General features: G+C 44.5%; 1 protein-coding gene across 1 annotated transcript in view; it reads right to left on the bottom strand.

Annotated features, from left to right (window-relative positions):
* Positions 1 to 24322, bottom strand: part of CD38 (CD38 molecule) — a 54014-nt gene that overhangs the window by 11751 nt on the left and 17941 nt on the right. The window contains exons 2-4 of the mRNA XM_005681912.3: positions 12814 to 12943; positions 10163 to 10295; positions 688 to 773 (exon numbers count right to left, since the gene is read on the bottom strand). Coding sequence (XP_005681969.2) covers positions 688 to 773; positions 10163 to 10295; positions 12814 to 12943 — 349 coding nt within the window. The remainder of the gene's footprint in view (positions 1 to 687; positions 774 to 10162; positions 10296 to 12813; positions 12944 to 24322) is intronic.

The following is a 24322-nucleotide window of genomic DNA, read 5'->3' as shown; positions in this document are numbered from 1 at the left end:
ACCAAGCCAGAGGTGCCTGGCAGCCAAAGCTCCAGAAAAAGGCAGAAGCAGGACTCTTCACCTAGAGCCCAAGACCTTCCATGAATGGCCACAAATTACATGTGAAAGTCTTTGGGCACATGCTTACGAACATTTTTCTCAGGAAAGAACCCTAAACTTTTGTTTCTAAAAGGAGCTGGGATGCTCCCTTCTCCAAGTGAATTAAAACCAACCACTGATTGATGACCTCCTAAGCTCTTTGGTCTCCAAATTCTAGAATTTCATGTGTGGTACTTACCCTTTTGTTTGTTTTTCTTCATAAAGTGAATTATTTTATTTTAATATTTTTAACTGGAGGATAACTGCTTTACAATGTTGGGTAGATTTCACACAGTACAACAACATGCCAGTACCAGTGAAATTGCTCAGTCGTGTCAGACTCTTTGTGTTCCCATGGACTGTAGCCTAGCAGGCTCCTCCATCCATGGAATTTTCTAGGCAAGAGTACTGGAATGGGTTCCCATTTCCTTCTCCAGGGGATCTTCCTGACCCAGGGATTGAACCCATGTCTCCCACATTGCAGGCAGACACTTTACCGTCTGAGCTACCAGGGAAGCCCAAACAACATGAAACAGACATAAATATACATATATCCCCTCCCTCTAGACACTCCTTCCCATTCTGCCCCCATCCCACCCCGGTTCTTACCCTTTCGGACAGCACTTCCCAGAATACAGTAAGATAGTTTGTTCTGCAGTCTTTCTTCCAGTCTGGACAAGACCACGTGTTCAAATCTAAAAGACATGGTTTGCAGAAAAGTACTTAAAGTGGGAGAGAAAAGGCGTAATTCATCTCTGTTCTTTGTGGGCTGTCGGATCACAGTGGAGCCACTTTCCGCGGCATCACTGCCAAGACAGAGGACGGAGAACGGACGCCTCTCGACCCAATTTAACCAAGTGCCCCCTGAATCCCTTCCAAGTTCTCAGCTTACCCTCCACGCCCCAGACAGGAACACAGCTTTGAGTCACCATTCTGGGAAACTGCAGCAAAAGCTCATCTGACAGAGACAAGCCCCCAGTAGAATTTCCAGTTCCAGGAAGAATTTGAGATCATTTCCTCCCTCACCGCTTTCATCCCCACACCCTTAGGCTCAGATACCCTCAGAGTCTTCCTACACATACCCCATCCAGACAGGCTCAGCTGTCAGCGAGGAACCACAGACATAAGGCAGGAACACACAGTTTCTGTGCTACTTCTAGGAAGGATACCTGCCTTAACACACTGACATTTTTTGTATTGTTTTTTATTGAGGTATAACAGAGGATGAGCTGGCCAGCATGACCGACTCAATGGACATGAATTTGAGCAAACTCTGGGAGACAGCGCACGGCAGGGAAGCCTGGCTCGCTGCAGTGTAATGTGCTGCAAAGAGTTGGACACGACTTAGCAACCGAACAGCTGCAACGACAAATAATTGACAAAATCGTAAACTACCTGAAGGGTATAATATAATGATTTGATATGCATATACATATATATTGGGGAAAGATTCTTCCCCATCAGGCTAATTAGTGCATCCGTCACCTCACATTCTTTTTTTTTTTTTTATGAGAACTTTGAAGTCCTTATGGTGAAAGCCGAGTGCAGAAGAATTGATGCTTTTGAACTGTGGTGTTGGAGAAGACTCTTGAGAGTCCCTTGGACTGCAAGGAGATCCAACCAGTCCATCCTAAAGGAGATCAGTCCTGGGTATTCACTGGAAGGACTGATGCTGAAGCTGAAACTCCAATACTTTGGCTACCTCATGCAAAGAGCTGACTCATTTGAAAAGACCCTGATGCTGGGAAAGATTGAGGGCAGGAGGAGAAGGGGACGACAGAGGATGAGATGGTTGGATGGCATCACCGACTCAAAGGACATGGGTTTGGGTGGACTCCGGGAGTTGGTGATGGACAGGGAGGCCTGGCGTGCTGCAGTTCATGGGGTCACAAAGAGTTGGACGTGACTGAGTGACTGAACTGAACTGATGGCTTCTGTGGTGGCTCAGCAAGTAAAGAATCTGCCTGCAATGCAGGAAACCCTGGTTCGATTCCTGGATTGAGAAGATCTCCTGGAGAAGAGAACAGCTACCCACTCCAGTATTCTGGCCTGGAGAATTCCACAGACTGTATAGTCCATGGGGTCACAAAGAGTTGGACATGACTGAGCAACTTTCACTTTCTTTGAAGTCCTACTGTCCAGCACATTTCTATTATATAATACAGAGTTAACAATTATGGGCACCATGTTACACACTAAATTCTCAGATCTTATTTGTCTAATAAATGAAAGATTTTACCCTTCTTTCCCTATGTTCTCCACTTTCCAACCCCTGGAAACCACTTATATAGTTTCTGTTTCTATGGGTTCCTTTTTTTTTTTTTTTTTTAAAAGATTCCACTTATAAGTGGTACCATGCTGTATCTGTCTTTTTCTGTCTGGTTTATTTCACTTAGCATGATACCCTCCAGCTTCATCATATTGTCACAAATGATGGGACTTTCTTTTTTCAAAGGCTGAATAATATCCCATTTTGTGTGTGTATATCACATTTTCTTTATCCAATGCATTTGACTACAAGCATTTATTGAGTATTATGTCCTGGAGACAGAGAGATGAATTAGATAAAAGTTCTGCATTCAGAGGCCCCGGTGATCTGCTATAATCAAATAAATCAGAGAAAAGTCAATTTGGGTTGGGGGTGGTATACAGCACCAGGAGGGAAGGTGATGTTGAACTTGGTTTTGAAGGATGAATAGGAGTCTTCAGACAGATGAGCTACAGAAAGGGGCTCCATGAGGAGAGAGCAGTGCACAGGCATGGGGTTTAGAATGATCTTGGCAGAGCAGAAGGGATGGGGAGGGGCTGGACTGGTGATCAGGTGTATGAAGGACAGAATTCAGACTTTATCTTACAGGCAAAGAGAGCTGTTCGGGTTTTAGGTACGAGACAGAAGCAATCCCATTGGGATGGCCAGATGGAGGCTGACCTAAAGGGGTCAGGGGTGAGCAGTCTGTCCAGCAAGAAAGGAGATGATGTTAGTGAGCTGGATTCAGGCAGTGGTAACAGACACAGGAAGGAAAGGATGAATGCCAGGTAAATGACTGGGTGGGGACTGATTGGGCATGGCAGCGGAGGGCAGAATGAGAGTGAAGGCACAATCTGGCCTGGTGTCACCTTGGCTTTGCACCAGCAAGCAGGTCCTGGGGGGTGTGGAGAGACCCCAGAACCCTTTCTCGTGCCCCAGAAGTCAGACACATAGCAGCCGCTTGTCTCCTCTGCAGGTATGTGCACAGCTGACCCTACAAAAGCACCCATCTTTCTGCTTCCCTCTCATTATAGGTTAACTCATGTACCCCCCAAAAGATGTGTTGAAGGCTGTTTGCAGATGCAATCAAGTCAGAAAGAGACTGCTACTTCAATTAAAATAATTAATTTTTTAAAATGAGGCTGCTAGGTTGGGTGGGTCCTAGTCCCATAAGGCTGAGGTCCTTATGAGAAGGGAGGTTTGGTTACAGAGGCAAACACAGGGAGAAGATGCTGTGGAGACGCACAGGAAGAAGACAGCCAAGTGGGGATGGAGAAGGGGGTGGAGTGGGTATCCATGAGCAAGGTTTTCCAGCAAACACCAGAAGCTGGAAGAGTCAGAGTCTCTCCCTCTGGAACCTTCAGTCAGAGCACAGCCCAGCCGACACCTTGATCAAGGACTTCTAGTCTCCAGAAATGTGAGAAAATAAATTTATATTGTTTGATGTCATATTCATTAGATCATAGAGAAAGCAAGGGATTTCCAGAAAAACATCTACTTCTGCTTCCTTGACTACGCTAAAGCCTTTGACTGTGTGGACATGCCGAACTGTGGAAAATTCTCGAAGAGATGGGAATACCAGACCACCTTACCTGTCTCCTAGGAAACCTGTATGCAGGTCAAGAAGCAGCAGTTAGAACCGGACATGGAACAATAGACTGGTTCCAAACTGGGGAAGGAGTATGACAGGACTGTATATTTTCACCCTGCTTATTTAATTCATATGCAGAGTACATCATAAGAAACGCTGTATGAATCAAGCTGGAATCGAGATTGTGTGTGTGTGTGTGTGTGTGTGTGTGTGTACACTCAGTTGCTCAGTTGCGTCAGACTCTTTGCGACTCCGTGGAATGCAGCCTGCCAGGCCCCTCTGTTCATGGGATTTTCTCAGCAATAATACTGGAGTGGGTTGCCATGCCCTCCTCCAGGGGATCTTCCCTACCCAGGGATCAAATTTGCATCTCCTGAATTAGCAGGCAGGTTCTTTATCACTGAGCCACCTGCCAGGAGAAATATCAACAACCTTAGACATACAGATGATACCACTCTTAATGGCAGAAAGTGAAGAGGAACTAAAGAGCCTCTAGATGAGAGTGAAAGAGGAGAGTGAAAAAGCTGGCATGAATCTCAACTTTCAAAAAACTAAGATCATGGCATCTGGTCCCATCACTTCATGGCAAATAGAAGGGGGAAAAGTGGAAACAGTGACAGACTTTATTTTCTTGGGCTCCTAAATCACTGCAGAGAGCAAATGCAAGGATAAAATTAATAGACTCTAGCTCCTTGGAAGGAAAACTATGACAAACCTAGACAGCATATTAAAAAGCAGAGACATTACTTTGCTGACAAAGGTCTATTTAGTCAAAGCTATGGTTTTTTCCAGTAGTCATGTATGGAGGTGAGAGGTGGACTATAAAGAAAGATGAGCGCTGAGGAATTGATGCTTTTGAATTGTGGTGCTGGAGAAGACTCTTGAGAACCCCTTGGACTGAAGGGAGATCAAACCAGTCCATCCTAAAGGAAATCATTCCTGAATATTCATTGGAAGGATTGGTGCTGAAGCTGAAATAATTTGGCCACCTGACATGAAGAACTGACTCATTAGAAAAGACCCAGATGCTGGAAAGATTGGAGGCAGGAGGAGAAGGGAGCAGCAGAGGATGAGACGGTTGGAACGCATCACCGGACATGCTCAATGAACATGACTTTGAGCAAACTCTGGGAGATAGTAGAGGACAGAGGAGCCTGGTGTGCTTCAGTCCATGGGGTCACAAAGATTTGGCCATGACCTAGTGACTGAATAACAGCAAAAATGCGGTTCTTCATTATGGCAGCCTCAGGAAACTAACATAATTACAGATGTGGGCTTGACCATCAATGATGGAAAATAAAGCTCTAGATCAGAAACCTTCCAGGGATGAGGAAGTAATCCTGAGGGTTTCCATAATAATTAAATGCATTAGAAACAAAACAACACAAATTAGAGCAAAACCTTTTCCATGTACAGATGTAAATTAATACTGTGGAGTTGAAAGATAAATTTGAATCATCTCCAATAGAGGCAAAAATGTTGATGATAATGAAGTGAGCATACATTTTTGTAAGGTGCTACAATGGTGCCCCTGTTCATAGGGTTTCACGAACATAAAGCTCTTTTATCTTCACAACCACATCCAGAGAGAAGTTTCTGAGTTTGTCACCTACCTCTTGCCCACAAGGATATCTCCCCCTTGCCACCTGCTCATTAGATTAAAAGAAAAGGAGAGAGATTTTACAATAAAGAGAAATCAAGTACATAAAAAGCAGAATAAAAAGTTTTTTAAAAAACGGAATTAGAAGGTTACAATGGAAACTGCTGTTGCTAAGTTGCTTCAGTTGTGTCCGACTCTGTGCGACCCCATAGACGGCAGCCCACCAGGCTCCCCCGTCCCTGGGATTCTCCAGGCAAGAATGTTGCCATTTCCTTCTCCAACGTGTGAAAGTGAAGTCGCTCAGTTGTGTCCGACTCTTCAAGACCCCATGGACTGCAGCCCACCATTTTCATAATAAAGCAAAGCAACAAGGCAAAATTAATGTAACAAAAAATAAGGAAAAAGCATTTAAGCCAGACTGTAGAACAATTAAAACATAAATTTAGGAATGGAAAGACAGCAAACAAAACAAGGGGAAGAGGTTAAAATCAGTAAAACCTGAGGCCAAAGAAGAAGGAAGCTGACAAAATAAAATGACCTATATGGGATTTAATTGAAAAGAGAGCAACAATAAAGAACTCTAAATGGTAAATAGACGAGAAGTAGATGTTTATATACCTTTAACTTTAAGAAAGAATTGAAGTGGTAAATTGAAAAAAAAAAAACCTAAAAAGTTTTAAGGAAACACATTTTAAAGCTAAAAGGATTAAATGAATGACCATCAAAAGCTAAAGCAGGTGCACTCTTTACCACTAGTGCTGCTGGGAAGCCCAACTTACAATAAAGGACATTTTAAAAGGAGAGCAAGAAATATGGCGAAAACTGGAAGTTAGCCAAAAAGAAAAAAAAAAATGGAGACACACATTTATATGTCATATTTCTGGGTGGAAATTCTAGATTAAAAATGAATTGAAAATTAAAAAATAAACACACTAGATGAAAATATAGAAGACTTCAATCTTGCCTGAGGAAAACCTACGCAAAACAGGCAACCCAGTAGCCAAATGGGACAGGGTTGACAGACTTCCCTGCCTTTCTATAGACAAAACACAGAATATAAACAGTATGAAAAGAAAAACAGAAGCTGAGAAAAATAGATAGGTGACAGAAAACAGGCAGGATGTCACGTGGTTCAGAATACAGATCCTTCAGCCAGGAATCCTGGGTCTGCTCCAGCTCTCCCATTCACTAGCTGACAACCCACTCTGCAGCCCTGGGCCTCAGACTTCTCATCTGTACAATGGGATCATCTCAGGAGTCCTGAAGGATTAAATGAGCAAATATTCATACAGCACATAGAGCAATGACTGGGACTATTATAAGTCCCAATAAATGGGAGCAATCACTGTTGACTTATAGCGAACTTCTTTGAGAAAGCAATAAACATCCAATAAAAGGATTAATACATATGAGCTGTCAGTTAACAACAGGAATAGAAATGTCCACCATTAAATACACAAATATGCTGAGCCTCAAAATTGAAGCTAGGCAAACAACAAGGTCCTACAGTGTAGCACAGGCGACCACACACGATCTCCCGGGATCAATCATAATGGAAACGAATATTGGAAAAGAATGCACATGTGAGTTTAAGTGAGTCACTTTGCTGTACAGCAGAAACCAGCAGAACACTGTAAATCAACTATACGTCAGTTTCAAAAATTGGAGGAGCTTCCCTGGTGGCTCAGTTCAGTTCAGTTCAGTCGCTCAGTCGTGTCCCACTCTTTGCAACCCCATGAACTGCAGCACGCCAGGCCTCCCTGTCCATCACCAACTCCTGTAGCTTACTCAAACTCATGCCCATTGAGTCAGTGATGCCATCCAACCATCTCATCCTCTATCTTCTGCTGGGAGCCAGCATGAGGAATCCCGCCCATGGCAAAGGTCATGAGGAAGAGACCTGACAGGCAAAGGCAAGTCGGATCTCGAGGGAACCTCCCTGGACCTACTCGAGCATCTACCCCCAAACCAGAATCTGTTTGCCTTACTATATTATGCCTTTCACCAACTCCTCTGACATTAACAGGGGGCTGTCCCCCCACGACCTTTTTCTGGAAAAAGTTAATTTAGAGCTTTTAGATAATAAGTCTCCTGGGCATAATAAGAGTGTTTCAATCCAAAAACCTCTCTGATGGCTTTCTAGCCTGCCTGATAGGTTTATCCAGACTCTTAACAGCTATGCATGTGATTGTTCACAGCCTCCCGACCACGAGAGGCACAGGAAGCGTAAAGATCCTAGGAATGTAGGGCCTTCCAAGGAGTCAAAATCACTAGAATAGAACTGATAAGGGTTTCATTGTTGAGCCAATACTTGCTGCCAAGTTTTCATATCTTTTATTTGTTGATATAGTTGGTATGTAGAAAAAACAGGTAGTAGCCCTGGCATTAGCAACATTAGATCTTTGAGTTAAGTACTTTCTTTGTTATAAACCACTGCACCTTTGTTCTATGGGAATGCAACTTTATTTAGTACTTTGAGGGTGATGCAGATTAAATAAAAAAACACTTCAAGGGAAAATGAGTTTTCTGGTTGATAGACATTTATCTAGGAAAAGAGCCATAAAAATGTTAACAGGCCTCTTGGCCAGAAGATAATGTAAATCACCTGAGACCTTTTGTATACGGGAAGGTGTGCAAAAAGAAAGCCTGGTCTCAGTAAGGGTCAGGACTGCTGCCCCTGCATAACTCTGCATATTCCATTATTTCTCTATGTACTACTTAGGGTATATTACCTGCCTTTGAAAATAAAGTTGTGGGTCTTGCACTGATGCTTGGCTCTCCCATGTCATTCTTTTCTTATTCTCCCTTTTCAGGATAAATTCCCATCTGGAGCATAGAGGCTCACCGTGTCTACTTCTTTGCCTGGGCTTCTAAGACCCGCATGAGAGGGAGCCCAAGGTGGGGCACCCTTCGCTATTCAAGCGGGTGCCTGCGGCCTATGTAGACAGTGCCATTCCCTTGTCTCGGGGCTTTATTGACTTTCTATGTAAACCAAGGAATACAGCCTCTTTTCTCCTCTATTTTTTCACTACATTATTCTTCTCTAATCTCTCTTTAAATCTCTAATTAATCTCTCTTTAACTGCCAACTCTGTCCCCACTTCGGATACCCTGGATCCAACCGGGGCTGGACCCTGGTAGTCTTCCCCTTCTCTTGCCTTCAATCATTCCCAGATTAGGGTCTTTTCAAATGAGTCAGTTCTCCGCATCAGGTGGCCAAAGTATTGGAGTTTCAGCTTCAGCATCAGTCCTTCCAATGAATATTCAGGACTGATTTCCTTTAGGATGGACTGGATGGATCTCCTTGCAGTCCAAGGGATTCTAAAGAGTCTTCTCCAAACACCACAATTCAAAAGCATCAATTCTTTGGCGTTCAGCTTTTTTTATAGTCCAACTCTCACATCCATACACAACCACTGGAAAACCCATAGCTTTGACTAGAAAGATCTTTGTTGGCAAAATAATGTCTCTGCTTTTTAATATGCTGTCTAGGTTGGTCATAACTTTTCTTCCAAGGAGTAAGTGTCTTTTAATTCCATGGCTGCAATCACCATCTGCAGTGATTTTGGAGCCACCCTCCTCGCCACCACAAAAATAAAGTCTGTCACTGTTTCCACTCTTTCCCCATCTATTTGCCTTGAAGTGTTGGGACCGGATGCCATGATCTTAGTTTTCTGAATGTTGAGCTTTAAGCCGACTTTTTCCCTGGTGGCTCAGTGGTGAAGAATCCACCCGCCAATGCAGGAGACACGGGTCGATGCCTAATCCAAGAAGATCCCACATGCCAAGGAGCAACTAAGCCCGTGGACCCCAACAACAGAAGCCCATGCACCCTGGAGTCCGTGACTGCAACAGCAGAAGGCATGGCAGTGAGAGACCCACACACGGTAGCTAGAGTGTAGCCCCCATGTGCCACAATGAGAGAAAGAGCCCTCACAGCAACAAAGACCCAGCACGCCCAAAAATAAATAAGTAAATAAAATCATTTTTTTAAAAAAGAGGGTATCCTTTTTGTATTTGGAAACAGTGGACATCTGGGTTGAAGAAGCCATCACAGTGAGGTTTTTTTTTTTTTTCTTGGTAAGTAAAAAGCAATAAAATAATATTAAGAATAAAATATATAAAGTAAAAGAATAAAACTATATAAAGCAAAAATACCCACATTATAAATAAAAAGAGGAGGAGAAAAAGAAGTCAATGCACAGTCAGACTTTCTCGGCAGAAATACCTTCCTGCAGGGAGGTGTTCTCTGTCTTTCTGGGAAGATAAAGGGACCTCTCACCTCTGGCAGAGCCGCTCACAGCCTGAGACAGAGAAGCCCGGCGTGGGGCCTCTGGGGGCTGTTCTGCAAATCAAGGGCTTCTGCCTGGCTCCCTTGGAGGCTCCTCCTGCCCGAGAATTCTTTGGTCCTGAATGGCACCATTAGAGAAAGCAGACCACCATTTCAAAGCAGGCTACACCTTCCCTCAGGAAGGAGAGAATCAGGAAGCTTGGACAGTCCCAAATCCTGAAGGCATTTTTTCTCTAGAAAACATGAGCTGGCCTACGGAACGCTGTCTTCCATTGGCTCGGGGAGCACTCACAGAGCCCCAGGCTCCTGCACACTGCGCTTCCCCGGGGCCACCCCACACGGTCCCAGAGCTCACCAGAAGAGCCTGGCTCTCCACACCAGCTGAGGCCGTCTGCAAGGGAACCCAGCAGTGTGTCCTCCAGGGTCACCAGGCCCCGCACTTTCGCGTATTCACCAGCCAGCTCCTTTGTTTTGCTCCATAAGACTCTCTAGGAAAGAATAAAGACAATCTATTATTGAGATCAACTTACTAAGTTGAATAAAAACATCAAATCTGCATCTTTTTTTAATGAAAGAAAACATGGGAGACATCATGTAAGTCACCTGTATAAGAGTAAGGAGGGTGGGCATCGTCAATTTCTGTGTGTGAGTGCGAGGGTGCGTATGTACGCGTGTGTGCATGATCATGTGTGTGTGTGTTCTCTAGGTCACAATGTAAAGTGAAGTGATTTTTCTGGACTGCAGGAAAAAAGCCTGAAAGCCACTAATCGGTATCTTATAATAGGACTTCCCTGCTGGTCCAATGGTTAAGAAATTGCCTGCCAATGCTGGGGACACAGGTCTGATCCCTGATGTAGGAAGATCCCACATGTCAAGGGACAACTAAGCCTGTGAACCATGACTGCTAAAGCCTGCGCCCCCCAGACTCCCTTCTCTGCAACAAGAAAAGTCACGGCACTAGAGAAAAGCCTGAGCTCAGCAACAAAGACCCAAAATTAAATAAATAAAAATTAAAAATAAAAAAGTGCAGCCAAAGTTAAATAAATAAAAAATATTTTTTAAATCTTAGAATTCTTAAAGCTCCAAACACATCTGGGGAAGGCATTAAGAAGTTCCAAATTCCTGAAGTTCTTGGCAAAACAATTTTTGCTATATGCCATTTTCTGGGAGAACTGCTCGTTGCTTCTTAAAGAGCTCTATAATTGCCGCTTTCCCCCTCAAATCTCCCCTTACAAGCAGAGGAAAAGAACAAACACAGTGAGCTCTGTCAGGGACCCTTGTAAAGGTCCCTTGTAAAGTCAGATTTCAGAACCATCTTCTGTTCCATGGGTCTGTTTATTCTCAGTAGGAGGCAGTGGAGGGTGTACTTTGCAGCCAGGCCCTGGAGTCTCGCTGCCTTTATAAAACCCAGCATCGGTGCTCACTAGCTCTCCGACCTCGGGCGACTAAGGAATCTCTAAGCCTCGCGTTCCCCATCCGTAAAATGGTGTGTGTGTGCTTAGTTGCTTCAGTCGCATCTGTCTTTTTGTGACCCCGTGGACTGTAGCCCACCAGGCTCCTCTGTACGTGGGATTCTCCAGGCAAGAACACTGGAGTGGGCAGCCAGCCTTGGCTTCCCTGGTGGCTCAGATGGTAACAAGTGCACCTGTGATGGATGAGACTCGGGTTCGATCCCTGGGTCAGGAAGATCCCCTGGAGAAGGAAATGGCAACCCACTCCTGTATTCTTGCCTGAAGAATTCCATGGACAGAGGAGCCTGCTGGGCTACAGTCCATGGGGTCACAAAGAGTTGGACATGACTGAGCATTGCCATGCCTTCCTCCAGGGGGTCTTCCCAACCCAGGGATCAGACCTTGGTCTCCTAAGTCCCCTGCTCTGAGACCCTGGTCTCTTACCTCTCCTGCATTGGCAGGCGGATTCTTGCCTCTTAGCCACCATCGATAATAATGGTAAGGAATCCCTGAGATGCTGAGGCAAAATGAGACAATACGAGGCAAGCGCTTGTCAGCGGTCCCATCACTTATTCAGCCAGCGTCTCCCGGGTGGTAATCTACTAGCAGCTCCTCTGTGAAGGGCCTCGTGCTTGTTGTACCAACCAGAGCGCCATGGTGACCGCAGCTCTAACAGTGGGGGGAGACGCTGTAATTCGTGGCTTTAAGGCTTCGGGGCTACATGAAGATGCTTTGGGGCACACTGAATTTTCACCTTAAACACCGATTTTAGAAAAGACGCACTCCATGGGTGCGGGGATTTGCGATGGAGGGGACACATGTATACCTATGGCCGATTCATATTGATGTATGGCACAGACCATCACAATACTGTAAATTATCCTAAAGTTAAGATAAATCAAGCTTTTAAAAAAGAAAAGATGCACTCCGTTAGAGACCTTTCCCAGTATAATTAGTGTATTAAAATGCAGGCCTGTCTGGGTCTAAATCTTGAACTCTGTGCATTTCAGCTGGGTACTTTCAAGAGCATCAAATTCAGTCATCACTGGTCCCCCAACTCAGGAAGCCTCGGTGTTCTTTCTGGTGAAATGGAAAGACTGATGCCTAACCTGCCTACTTCACAGGTTCACAGTGAAAACTTAACAGGATAAGATTCAGAGAGTCCTTTGTAAGCAAAAAGGACACTCAGAAAATTCAAAAAGGCGTTGCTGTTACCATCATCACTATCACCAGAGGTTAGGGAGAGTTTTGAATTTTATCAGGTGGATCACTTTGGTTTGGATTGGGTTGGGATTTATGCTAGGTTTGTTTTGCCTGATTTTTGGCCAACTTTCCTTTCCTCTTTCTACATCCCCAATCCTCTCTCTCATCTCCTGTCCCCCGGGGTATCCTGAATCCCTGTGACATCCTGGTCTCCCAAAGGCCCACAAGCTCCCTCCCCGCCAGTCAAGCCTACATCCTAATATCCAGTTTTCCTCTTCCCTCACCCTGATTATGACCTCTTCCCTTTCGCTTTGACGCTCAGGTTTTAAATCCATAACTTGGCCGCAGTTACCTTGTTGCAAGGCACAGTGGAATCTGCCAGGTCGATCAGTCGTCTGTAGTCTTCCTTTGTCGCTTTGCAGGGATCCTTGGAAATGAATGCACTCATGAATGCCTGCTTGATCTCTTGGCAGTTTCTGCTTCTGTGGGATAAGACAGGAAGCAAAGTAAAAGATGAATAATGCGATTTCAAATATATGTTTAGAGCACAAGGCCTCCCAGGTGGCTCTAGCGGTAATGAATCTGCCTGCGAAGGCAAGAAATGCAGGAGACGCGGGCTCCATCCCTGGAAGGGAAGGTCCCCTGCAGGAGGGCATGGCACCCACTCCAGTACTCTTGCCTGGAGAATCCCACGCACAGAGAAGCCTGGTGGGCTGCAGTCCACGGGACCACAAAGGGTTGGACACGACTGAGCACACACACACGCCAAAGAAGTCTCCCTGAGAAGGTCACTCTGTGCCAAGCGGTTCATCCACACCACTGCGTCCCATGTGCACAGCATCCTTATGGGATGAGCATCAGCCTCCCCGCCCTACAAGGTCCCTGCCCTCGTGAGGTTCCTCTCTGGTCAGAAAGACAGATCAGACGCAAACAAGCAAATAAGCTAACAAAGTAAGTACAGGTGATGACAGGAGCATAGGGAATCAGTGGGGAATTTTGGTGCAATGGCCACCTTAGGAAGGCTGGTCAGGAGATGGCTCCCTAAGACTAGATGTTGGGAGGGGTGCGGTCCAGGCAGAGGGCCCTGCAGCTGCAAAGGCCCTGAGGCAGAAAAGAACTTGCTGATTTTGAGGAAGTGAGTGAAGAACAAGGGGAGCAGAGGGGAGAAGTCAAGTCAGAAAAGTAACTGAGAGGAGATCACGCCGGCCTTTTAGACCAAGGAAACGGTTCCGAATCTTACCTAATTACAAGGGGAAGATGGTGGATAGGTGAAAGCAGGGAGGCGGCCTCTGCTGACTTTTTTTTTTTTTTTTGAAAAATCATTCTGAAAAAAATCTGTGATGGCCTCAAAGATGGAGAGAAGTCTTTGAAATAGAAACTTGAACCCCACGGCCCCCTCCAAACAGCCCCTGGTGGAGAGCAGGCAGGCTGGCAAGGCAGCAGAAATGAGGGGAAACGGGGTTTGCTGGAGGAGACCGAGCTGGACCTTCCCTTGTGAGTTTGCGTGGCACGTGAACCTGAGCCCTTCGGTGGGGGCAGGGAGTGGGTTTCCATTGGCAGAGCTCAGCTATCGTCATCAGGACAAACTCTGGCCTTTGGACTTGGCATCCCAAGTATAATATCAGATCAGACAGCTGGACCCAGGGGAGGGAGGGCGAGCCTCCAGTTTTTTATTCCCTCTGAGCCTGCTTTGTCCCTGCGGGGCACTAGCCAAGCTGTCATTCCAAGGGTCTTCTGCCTTCTGGCCTCAGGCTGGCCAAGTCGAGTGGCTCCTTCCTCCTGATGAGCCCAGGAATCGAGGAATATCAGCGAGGCCCAGCCGCTATGGCCTTCCCTGGTGGCTCAGTGGTAAAGAAACCACTGCCAATTCAGGAGACGGAACAGACACGGGTCTGATTCCTGGGTTGGGAAGATCCCCTGGCGAAGCAAATGGCAACCCACTCCAATATTCTTGCCTCATGGGAAATATCATGGACAGAGGAGCCTGGCGGGCAACAGTCCCTGGGGCTGCAAGAGTGGAACATGACTGAAGAGACAGCACATGAAGGCTTAACTCCATCCCCTTTGCCTCCTGGCAGCATCCAGGGAAACCAGCCTCCTTGAAACTTGGCCAAAATCTCATAAAACAAGTCCAAATCCTTTAAGTCCCTTCTAACATTCTTAGACTGAGAAGGAAATGGCAACCCACTCCAGTACTCTTGCCTGGAAAATTCCATGGACAGAGGAGCCTGGTAGGCTACAGTCCATGGGGTCACAAAGAGTCGGACAGGACTGAGCGACTTCACTTTCTTTCTATAGTTCCTTTTGGAGAAAGAAATGGCAACCCACTCCAGTGTTCTTGCCTTAGTCGCCGGACACGACTAAGCAACTAGCACACAACATCCTTAGATGGAGCCCTCTCCTGCCCCTGTGCATCCCTAAGGTGAGCATCCAGTTGTTCTGCAAAGAGCAATAAACCCACTTTGTTCAACCACAAAGTGCTTGTGTACGGGTGTAGGGGTAGGTGGGCAGGCATTGATGGTAACCAGCAATCTGAACTGGTTTTTTTTGTTCTTCAGTCACTAATTTGTGTCCAACTCTTTGCAACCCCATGAACTGTAGCCCACCAGGCTCCTCCGTCCATGGGATTCTCCAGGCAAGAATACTGAAGTGGGTAGCCATTCCCTTCATCAGATCTTCCCAACCCAGGGATCGAACCCACATCTCCTGCACTGCAGGCAGATTCTTTACCATCTGAGCCACCAGGGAAGACTGTGAAAAATCAGCATGCTTCATCAGTGTTCATGCCTGACAAGCTCCAGGAGCAGCTTCTGAAAAAAGTGATTTGTCATAAGCAACTTTCTGGGTTGAGCTGGGCTCCCAGGCTGATAGCAGTTTGCTGTTTGCTTCCTTAATTGCTGACCTAGAGTCTCGATGCGTGCAGGCTGGGCACCAATGTCAGGATTCAAGGTCGCTGAGATGTCCTCCTCCTTCCTATCACTCAGCTCCTTCCCACAGACCCCCACCAGCTTCCCTCCCGCCTCTCCTGTTCGCCGCTGGCCCCTTCTTCCTACCTCTGGCCCACTCACGCAGGCGTCTGCAGTGCCCAGAGGCAGGGGAGTGCTAGAAGGAGCGAGGAGAGGGTGTGAACACCGCAGCGCGCACCGCTGCTCATCGTGGACGCGTCCGATTTAACCCTTACCCCAGCCCTCCTTGTGTGTGGGGGCGGGGGAGGCGGGGGGATTACCCTCTTCCCTGCTTTGGAGCTCCCTAGTCTCAGAGCTTAGCAACCTGCCCAAAGCCAAACAACAGTCAGCAGGCAGGACAGGTGCCTTACCGCCAAACTTCTCTCTTTCTGCTAAACAATGCTGCCCCCTTCAGGAAATTCAAAATCATGTCCCTACTTATCCCCAGTCAATCCTAAAGGTACTCAACCTCAAATAGTCATTGGAATGATTGAAGCTGAAGCTCCAATCCTTTGGCCACCTGACTCATTGGAAAAGACCCTGATGCTGGGAAAGACTGAGGGCAGGAGGAGAAGGGGACGACAGAGGATGAGATGGTTGAACGGCATCACTGACTCAACGGACATGAGCTTGAGCAAGCTCCGGGAGTTGGTGATGGACAGGGAAGCCTGGCATGCTGCAGTCCATGGGGTCGCAAAGAGTCGGACACGACTGAGGACTGAACAACAATAACAACTTATCCCCAGAACAGAGCTGAGTCCTAACAGGAATTAGGATCCGGTGGCTCAGATGGTGAAGAACCTGCCTGAAATGCAGGAGTCAGTGGATTCTCAAATTTGAGGCTCCTGGAAGCCTGTGCTGAAGGAGAAGACCACCAGCTACTGGGAGGAGAAAGACTGACGGCATTCACTGAGGTGGTGAGGATTTTCTCAGCAGAGTCTCAAAATCAGAAGGCTCTTCAGGCTTAGGAAAGCTCAGAAATCATTCATTCATTCACCTGGCAAATATTTATTGAGCATCTCCTATGTTCCAGGCACATTTATGAACAAATAAGATACACCAGTGAACAAAATAGACAAGACCCTCTGTCCTGGGTGGATTCCATTCTATCAGGGCAAGACTGATAGCAGACGGTAAACATAGTGAGTATCCCAGCAGTTTATAAATTCTATGGGGGTGGGGGGAGGGAAAATAGAACAGGATAAGAGAGTCAGAAGTCATGGGGAGGAAGTGTCTGTGTTGGGTGTTAAACAGGGAGGACAGTAGATAACACGAGCAAAAGATCAAAGGAAGCAAGGAAGTTACTTGCACAGACACCCACTGCACTCTGGGCAGAAGGGACAGCGTTCACAACAACCCTGGTGCCTGGTTGTTCCTAAAACAGCAGAGAAGCCAGTGTGGCTGGAGCGAGCAAGGTGGACAGTGGACGGAAGTGAGGTCAGAAAGGCGATCCCACTGGGCCGAGCTTAGCGAGGTTCTACTCATGAACTGGGGAGGCATACTGGATGCTGAGCGGGCGAGGAGGCGCGGGACATTACTTAGGTTTCACAGCACTTCTCTGACTGCTTTGTTAAATATAGTCTGAAAATCGGAAGAGGCAGAGAAAGGTGAGCAACTTTCTGGGTTGAGCTGCGCTCCCAGACCAGTAATCCAGACAAGTGCCAATGGTGATTTGCACCGGGATAGCAGCAGATGTGATAAATTCTTGATTCATTGCAGATTTCCTAACAGATAGGATAAGTAGTGTTAGAGAAATAGTTCGGTTCAGTTCAGTCGCTCAGTCGTGTCCGACTCTTTGCGACCCCATGAATCGCAGCACACCAGGCCTCCCTGTCCATCACCATCTCCCGGAGTTCACTCAAACTCACGTCCATCAAGTCGGTGATGCCATCCAGCCAGCTCATCCTCTGTCATCCCCTTCTCCTCCTGCCCCCAATCCCTCCCAACATCAGAGTCTTTGTCAATGAGTCAACTCTTCACATGAGGTGGCCAAAATACTGGAGTTTCAGCTTTAGCATCAGTCCTTCCAAAGAACATCCAGGACTGATCTCCTTCAGAATGGACTCGTTGGATCTCCTTGCAGTCCTAGGGACTCTCAAGAGTCTTCTCTAACACCGTAGTTCAAAAGCATCAGTTCTTTGTTGCTCAGCTTTCTTCACAGTCCAACTCTCACATCTATACATGACCACTGGAAAAACCATAGCCTTGACTAAACGGACCTTTGTTGGCAAAGTAATGTCTCTGCTTTTGAATATGCTATCTAGGTTGGTCATAACTTTTCTTCCAAGGAGTAAGCGTCTTTTAATTTCATGGGTGCAGTCACCATCTGCAGTGATTTAAGGAGTCAATAATTCCAGGGTTTGGGGCCTGTGACCCTGGAAGGATGGAGTTGCCATGAACTAGGATGGAGAAGTCTTTGGGTCAAGGTGGTATTGATCAGGATATGTAATATATTGTATCTGTTCAGTTCAGTTCAGTTCAGTCGTTCAGTCATGTCTAATTGTGACCCCATGGACTGCTGCACACCAGGCTTCCCTGTCCATCACCAACCCTGGAGTTTGCTCAGACTCACATCCATCGAGTTTGTGATGCCATCTAACCACCTCATCCCCTGTCGTCCCCTATTATGCTATAAACTATATATTAAATACTATATATTAAGTATTATATGAAAACTATATACTACATATTATATCAAAGTAGAACATATACATGTATATTAAACTATAGGAATGCAAAAATTGGAAATATTAACAAATTTAACAAAATATATGCAACTTATGCTCTGAAAACAAAACATTGCTATGAGAAAGTTTCAAATGCCTAAGGGCTTCCCTGATGGCTCAGATATTAAAGAAATCTGCCTGCAATGCAGAAGACCTGGGTACCCTGGGTAGGGACGATTCCCTCTCCAGTATTCTCGCCTGGAGAATCCCATGGACAGGGGAGTCTGGCAGGCTACAGTCCTTGAGGTTGCAAAGAGTCAGACACAACTGAGTGATTAACATTTCAAGGAAATAGATACACCATATTTATGGGTTGGAAGGCTCAATATTAAGATGGTAACGAATTCAGCATGCTGTGTTAAACATATTGACAAGTTGAGTCTAAACTTTATTATACAAGCTAGCCAAACCAATCAAAGGGAAAAAGCTAGAGGACTTACATTATTGGATTTCAAGATTTACTAAAGAGCTTCAGTGATCTAGACAATGTAGGAATCATGCAAGAATTGATATAAATCAAAGAAGTAGAAGAGAGGGAAGAAAGAAACCCAAACATACTTGATGCTATAGATTGAATGTTTGTGTCCCCCCAAAACTCATAAGTTAAACCTGTTTCCCAAGGCGATAGTATTTGGCAGGGGGGCATTTGGGGTAATTAGCTTATGAGAGCGGAGCTGTCATGAATGGAATTAACATCCTCATAAAAGAGACCCAGAGAACTCCTCCTTAATCCCGGTGAGGACACAGCGAGAAGGGGCCATCTTTGAAACAGGAAGTGGGTTCTCAGCACACACTGAATCTGCTGACATCTTGGTCTTGGATGCTCAGCCTCCAGGACTGCGAGAAATAAATTTCTGTTGCCCATAAACCACCCAGTCTATGCTATTCTGTTACAGCCTCTGAAACTGACTAAGACATGGTCAACTGACTTTCAGGAAGGGAGTCAAAGAAGGCAAGGGAAAGCTTTTCCCATAAATGATACTACAGTTGTGGCCGACTCTTTGCAACCCTATGGATTGTAGCCTACCAGGCTCCTCTGTCCATGGAGATTCTCCAGGCAAGAATACTGCAGGGGTAGCCATGCTACCCTCCAGGGGATCTTCCTGACCCAGGGATCGAACCGGAGTCTCCTGCTTGGCAGGCAGATTCTTTACCACAGTGCCACCTGGGAAGCCCAAATAATACTATAGCAAATAAATTTGCATATGCAGAAAAAAGAAATTGACTCTCATTTCACACCATACACAAAATTAACTAGAAATTGATCAAAGACCTAAAGCACAAGTTGTATAAAAGAAAATGAATAAATCGGATCTTATAAAGGGTTTTTTTTTTTTTTAAATTTTGGTCCTTAAAACATTCCATTAAAGAAGATGAAAAGACAAGTTACAAAGTGAAAGAAAATATGTTTAGGACACATCTGATAAAGGACTTATTTGAAAAGACCCTGATGCTGGGAAAGATTAAGGCAGGAGAAGGGGACGACAGAGCATGATATGGTTGGATGGCATCACCGACTCAGTGGACGTGAGTCTGAGTAAACTGTGGGAGTTGGTGATGGACAGGGAGGCCTGGCGTGCTGCAGTCCATGGAGTTGCAGGCAGTCAGACACGACTGATCGACTGAACTGAACTGATAATGGACTTGTATTCAGTATAAATAAAGCACCTACAACTCAATAGTAAGAACAAAAACCTAATTTGTTAAAGGTTGGCAAAAGACTTGAATACATACTTCAATAAGTCCACGAGATGATGTTCAATATCATTAGTCATGAGGGAAATACAAATCAAAACCACTGTTCAAATACCACTGCAAGCCCATTAGAATGGCTAACACATAAAAGCCCAACAATAACAGTGCTAGCAAGAATATTCATACCCTGATAGTGAACACATAAAGCTATGCCATTACCTTGTGAAACAGTGTAGCAGCTTCTGAAACAGCTGAACCGCAATGGCTCAGCTATTTTATTTCCGGGGATTTACCCAAGAAAAATGAAACCACATGTCTACACAGTAACGTGTATACTAATATTCATAGAAACTTTACTCATAATATCCAAAAAGTGAATACAAGTCACATACAAGCCAACAGATGAATGGATAAACACACTGTGGTATATACACACAAGGGACTACAATTCAGCAATAATAGGGAAGGAACTATTAGTACAAGACGGATGAATTAGAAAACATCATGCCACAGCCGTGGAAGACACCACACAAAAATACGGAGTATGTAATTCTGTTTGCATAAACTTCAAAAAAAAAAAGTAAACTAACAGAAAGAAGAGGTACCCTACTCAATATCAAGACATTAGTAATTTAAACAATGTGGAGTGGTTTAGAGATAAAAAGATCATAAAACATATTAGAGCCCAGAAATGAACTAATAAACCTGATATACAACCAAAGTGGCATTATAAAGCCCTTCATAAATAATAGATTATTTAATAGATGGAACTTACAGAACTGACTATCCAACTATAGGGATAAAATGAATTAGCCTCCTACATTATATCACACACAAAAATACATTCCAAAAGTATAAAGCACTAATGAAATAAAATGTTTTAAAAAAATTTTTATTATATGTGACATTTTGCAGCCTCTGGTAGAAAATAAGTTCTTAAATAAGATACAAGGGACTTCCCTGGTGGTCCAGTGGTTAAAATTCCGAGCTTCCAATGCAGAGGGCATGGGTTTGATCCCTGGTCAGGGAACTAAGATTCCACATGCCCTGCAGTGTGGCTCCCCCCAAAAATAAACATTTTTTTAAAGATGCAAAAAGGCATAACCATAAAAGATAATATGAGTATATTAAAATCTTCAGTAAGACAAGGGACCTGATAAATAAAGTCAGGTCAGACCACAGATAGGGAGAAGTTATTTGCAAGCCACATAACTGATAAAAATTTAGAATCTTTATACAATCAGTATGAAAAAAAATTCAATATAAAAAACAGGCAAAAGATAAAAATAGGCATTTCACAGGAAAAACCAGAATGACATAAACACATTAGAAAGTGATCAGTTGCGTTAGTAATCAGGGGAACAAAAATTAGAGCTGCAAAAGATGGGCAAAACGTTTTGACAATTTCCAAGTGCTGGTGAGGATGCATGGTAACGAGTAAATTCACACTGTCTTTGTGAAGGGAAATTGACACCACAAATTTGGAGGCCTGTTTGGCCATATATGACATAGCAGACAACCTTGCTTTCCAACCCGAATAGATACCCTCACTCTTCTTCCCTACTGGCAAAGCACGTCTCCTATCATAGAGATTCCAAATATCAAATACTCACTTTGCAAGCCTCCTCTGCAGTTTGGGGAGCCATATAGACCAATTCTGGCTAATGAAGTTCAAGGAGGAAGCACAGAGGCAATTGAAGGAGAGCTCTGGGAAGGATGCTATTCCTTGATAAGGAGACTTGCAGGGAAGGCAGTCTTGCCATCCCCCTGCTCTCTGTTCCTGGGTATCACGATATAAGGACATAACGCCTGGAACTGCAGCAGCCGTCTTGTGACAAGAAGCACAAGGATGAAAGCCACCCTAGGGAGATGGAGGAATGGAAGGTTCCGAGTAACGGGTGAGCTGCTGAACCTACCCAAGGACCACCCCACTTCTGTATATATTGTTATGTGTGTCTATTAAAAACCTCTTGTTTTAGACCTCTTATAGTTGAGTATTCTTTTTCTTGTCACCAAAAGCATCTTCATTGATATATCCATTGTTATGAGCTAAATTGTGTGCCCTAAAAGATGTATCCGTTCTAACTGCCAGTCCCTCAGAAGGTGACCTTATTTGGAAATAGGATCTTTGCAGATGATCAAATTAAGGTGAGAATAAGGGTGATCCTTTACCCACTATGACCAGGGTCCTCAGAAAGGACGGAAAATTTGGACCTAGAGACAGACACACACAGAAGGAAGAAAATGTGGAGACACAGGGAGAATGCCGTCTGCTAGGCAAGGAATGCCTGAGGTGTCTAGAAACTGGAGAGGAGCCCGGAACAGAGGCTTCCTCATGGTCCTCCAAAAGAGCTGAGCCTTCTGACACCTTGGCTTCAGACCTCTGGCCTCTAGAACTGTGGGACAAGAAATTCCCATTGTTTAAGCCACCCAGTTTGTGGTGGTTTGTTACGGTGGCTCTAGCAAACTAATGCAGCCTGGACAGGTGAAAACGGCGAATTCTGTCTCGAGCTAAACATCTGAGAAAAAACACAGGCACAAGGAGATGTGTGTGTTTCAGCACGGTTTAGGTCAGCGAAAACAGAATAAGGGAGGATTTGCTGTGTGAAACAGAGCGCTCAACCCAGGGCTCTGTGACAACCTGGAGCGGTGGGATGGGAAAGGAGGCGCGAGGCAGGCTCAGGAGGAAGGGCGTGTGTGTCCCTGTGGCTGACTCAGGTTGATCGTGGCAGAGGCCAACACAAAGCTCTGTAGAGCAGCTCTCCTCCAATAACTGTATTTTCTTCTACACGTCTCAATATTGTACAAGGACAATCTGTGATAGTTAAAAAAGAAAGAAAAAATTTTAAAATAAATTTATTAAATGTATACCTTTAGAAAAAGGAAGTCTATTCATAAATGTAGGATACAGTCATTCACTAGGCTACTATGCAGCAGTTAAAATGAATGAGCTAGTGCTCATATAGCAACATGAATAAATCACTAAAGTAATGTAATTGAAATCACCAAAACATATTGGTAAGTGGAAAAAAGAAAAGTTTACTCTACAGGGCAAAAACGCAAAACAAATACAAACTAGAATTCAAAGGCAGTAGCATCTTCCCTTATCAGACTGACAAAAATCAGAAAGTTTGAAAACATCCTGTGTAGTTAACATATGGGAAAATTAAGTTTCATTGCCTCATGAAGAGGATTGCTTCATCAAGAGAAGTGTGTCCATGTTTTGAAAATGCAGAGTGGTACATATTTTGACTTCTAGGATTCTGTCTTACAAACCCAAGGATTTTATTGCAGCATAGTTTGCAATCTATTGCAAAAGTTTAAAGTGAAGTCGCTCAGTTGTGTCCGACTCTTTGCCACCCCATGGACTGTAGCCCACCAGGCTCCTCCATCCATGGGATTTTTCAGGCAAGAATACTGGAGTGGGTTGCCATTTCCTTCTCCAGGAGATCTTCCCGACCCAGGGACTGAAACTGGCTCTCCCATATTGCAGGCAGACGCTTTACCGTCTGAGCCACCAGGGAAGTTTTAAAACAACCTAAATGTCCATCAATACAAGTCTAGAATTTGGTAAATCTATAAAATGGAACACTACTATAGAATGAAACAGAACTACATTGATAATCAAGATACACTATTAAGTGAAAAAAAAAGTGAGATAGAGATGAAAGACTGTGTGCAAAAAAAAAAGAATATATGCATATGCGCTCATATATTCAGAAAATATTTCTAGAAAGATACAGGTCAATCAAGTATTGCTTGCATCTGAGAAAGAAGAAAATTGAAGGAAGATGTACTTTGATTTTTATCTCTAACATGTTTCTTTGAAAACTAGGGGGGAAAGATCTGAAGGAAATATGACAACCATTTTATTGTCAGTTAATTCTGCATGATGAGTAAATGGATATTTGTTCCACAGATATTTCAGTGTGTTTAGCATTGTCATGATTTAACATGTTTAAAAGAAAAGACTTGAGCGGATACATGAACTGAGGAGTAAGGAATATTGAACAAGGAAAAGCATGAAGAAAACTAGAGCTGTCAAATACAAAATGCACAACATTCAGCACAAACGGATATGTTCATAATCTTGGTTTCTGAACCTTTAAAATTATTTTTTATTTTAAAGATCAACAATTCATGAATGAAACAGCACCCAGTTTAGCAGACAGAAAGGAGCTCCAAAGAGCTGTACAAAAAGAAATATGAGTGGGAACAAAGAAGTTATACTAGACAAGAAAAAAAAAATGCAAGGCTTTAAAATTTTTTACCAACAAGTATTTAAACATGAAACCAGATCCCCCAAATACAAACAGTTACCTTTGAACTCAGCCTCACGCATTCCTCTGTAGTTTTAAATCTCTCCCAGTTTCCATACAAAACTGTATGTTTTCCATCTCTCTTTACTCTTAAAGAATCCCCAAGGAGATTTTATTACTGCTTTGCTACTGCTACTGCTAAGTCACTTCAGTCGTGTCTGACTCTGTGTGACCCC

The sequence above is a fragment of the Capra hircus genome, chromosome 6 (genome assembly GCF_001704415.2).
Source record: "Capra hircus breed San Clemente chromosome 6, ASM170441v1, whole genome shotgun sequence".
Classification (NCBI taxonomy): Eukaryota; Metazoa; Chordata; class Mammalia; order Artiodactyla; family Bovidae; genus Capra; species Capra hircus.
The sequence above is the reverse complement of the archived record's forward strand: the minus strand, read 5'-3'. Positions and strand labels throughout refer to the sequence as shown.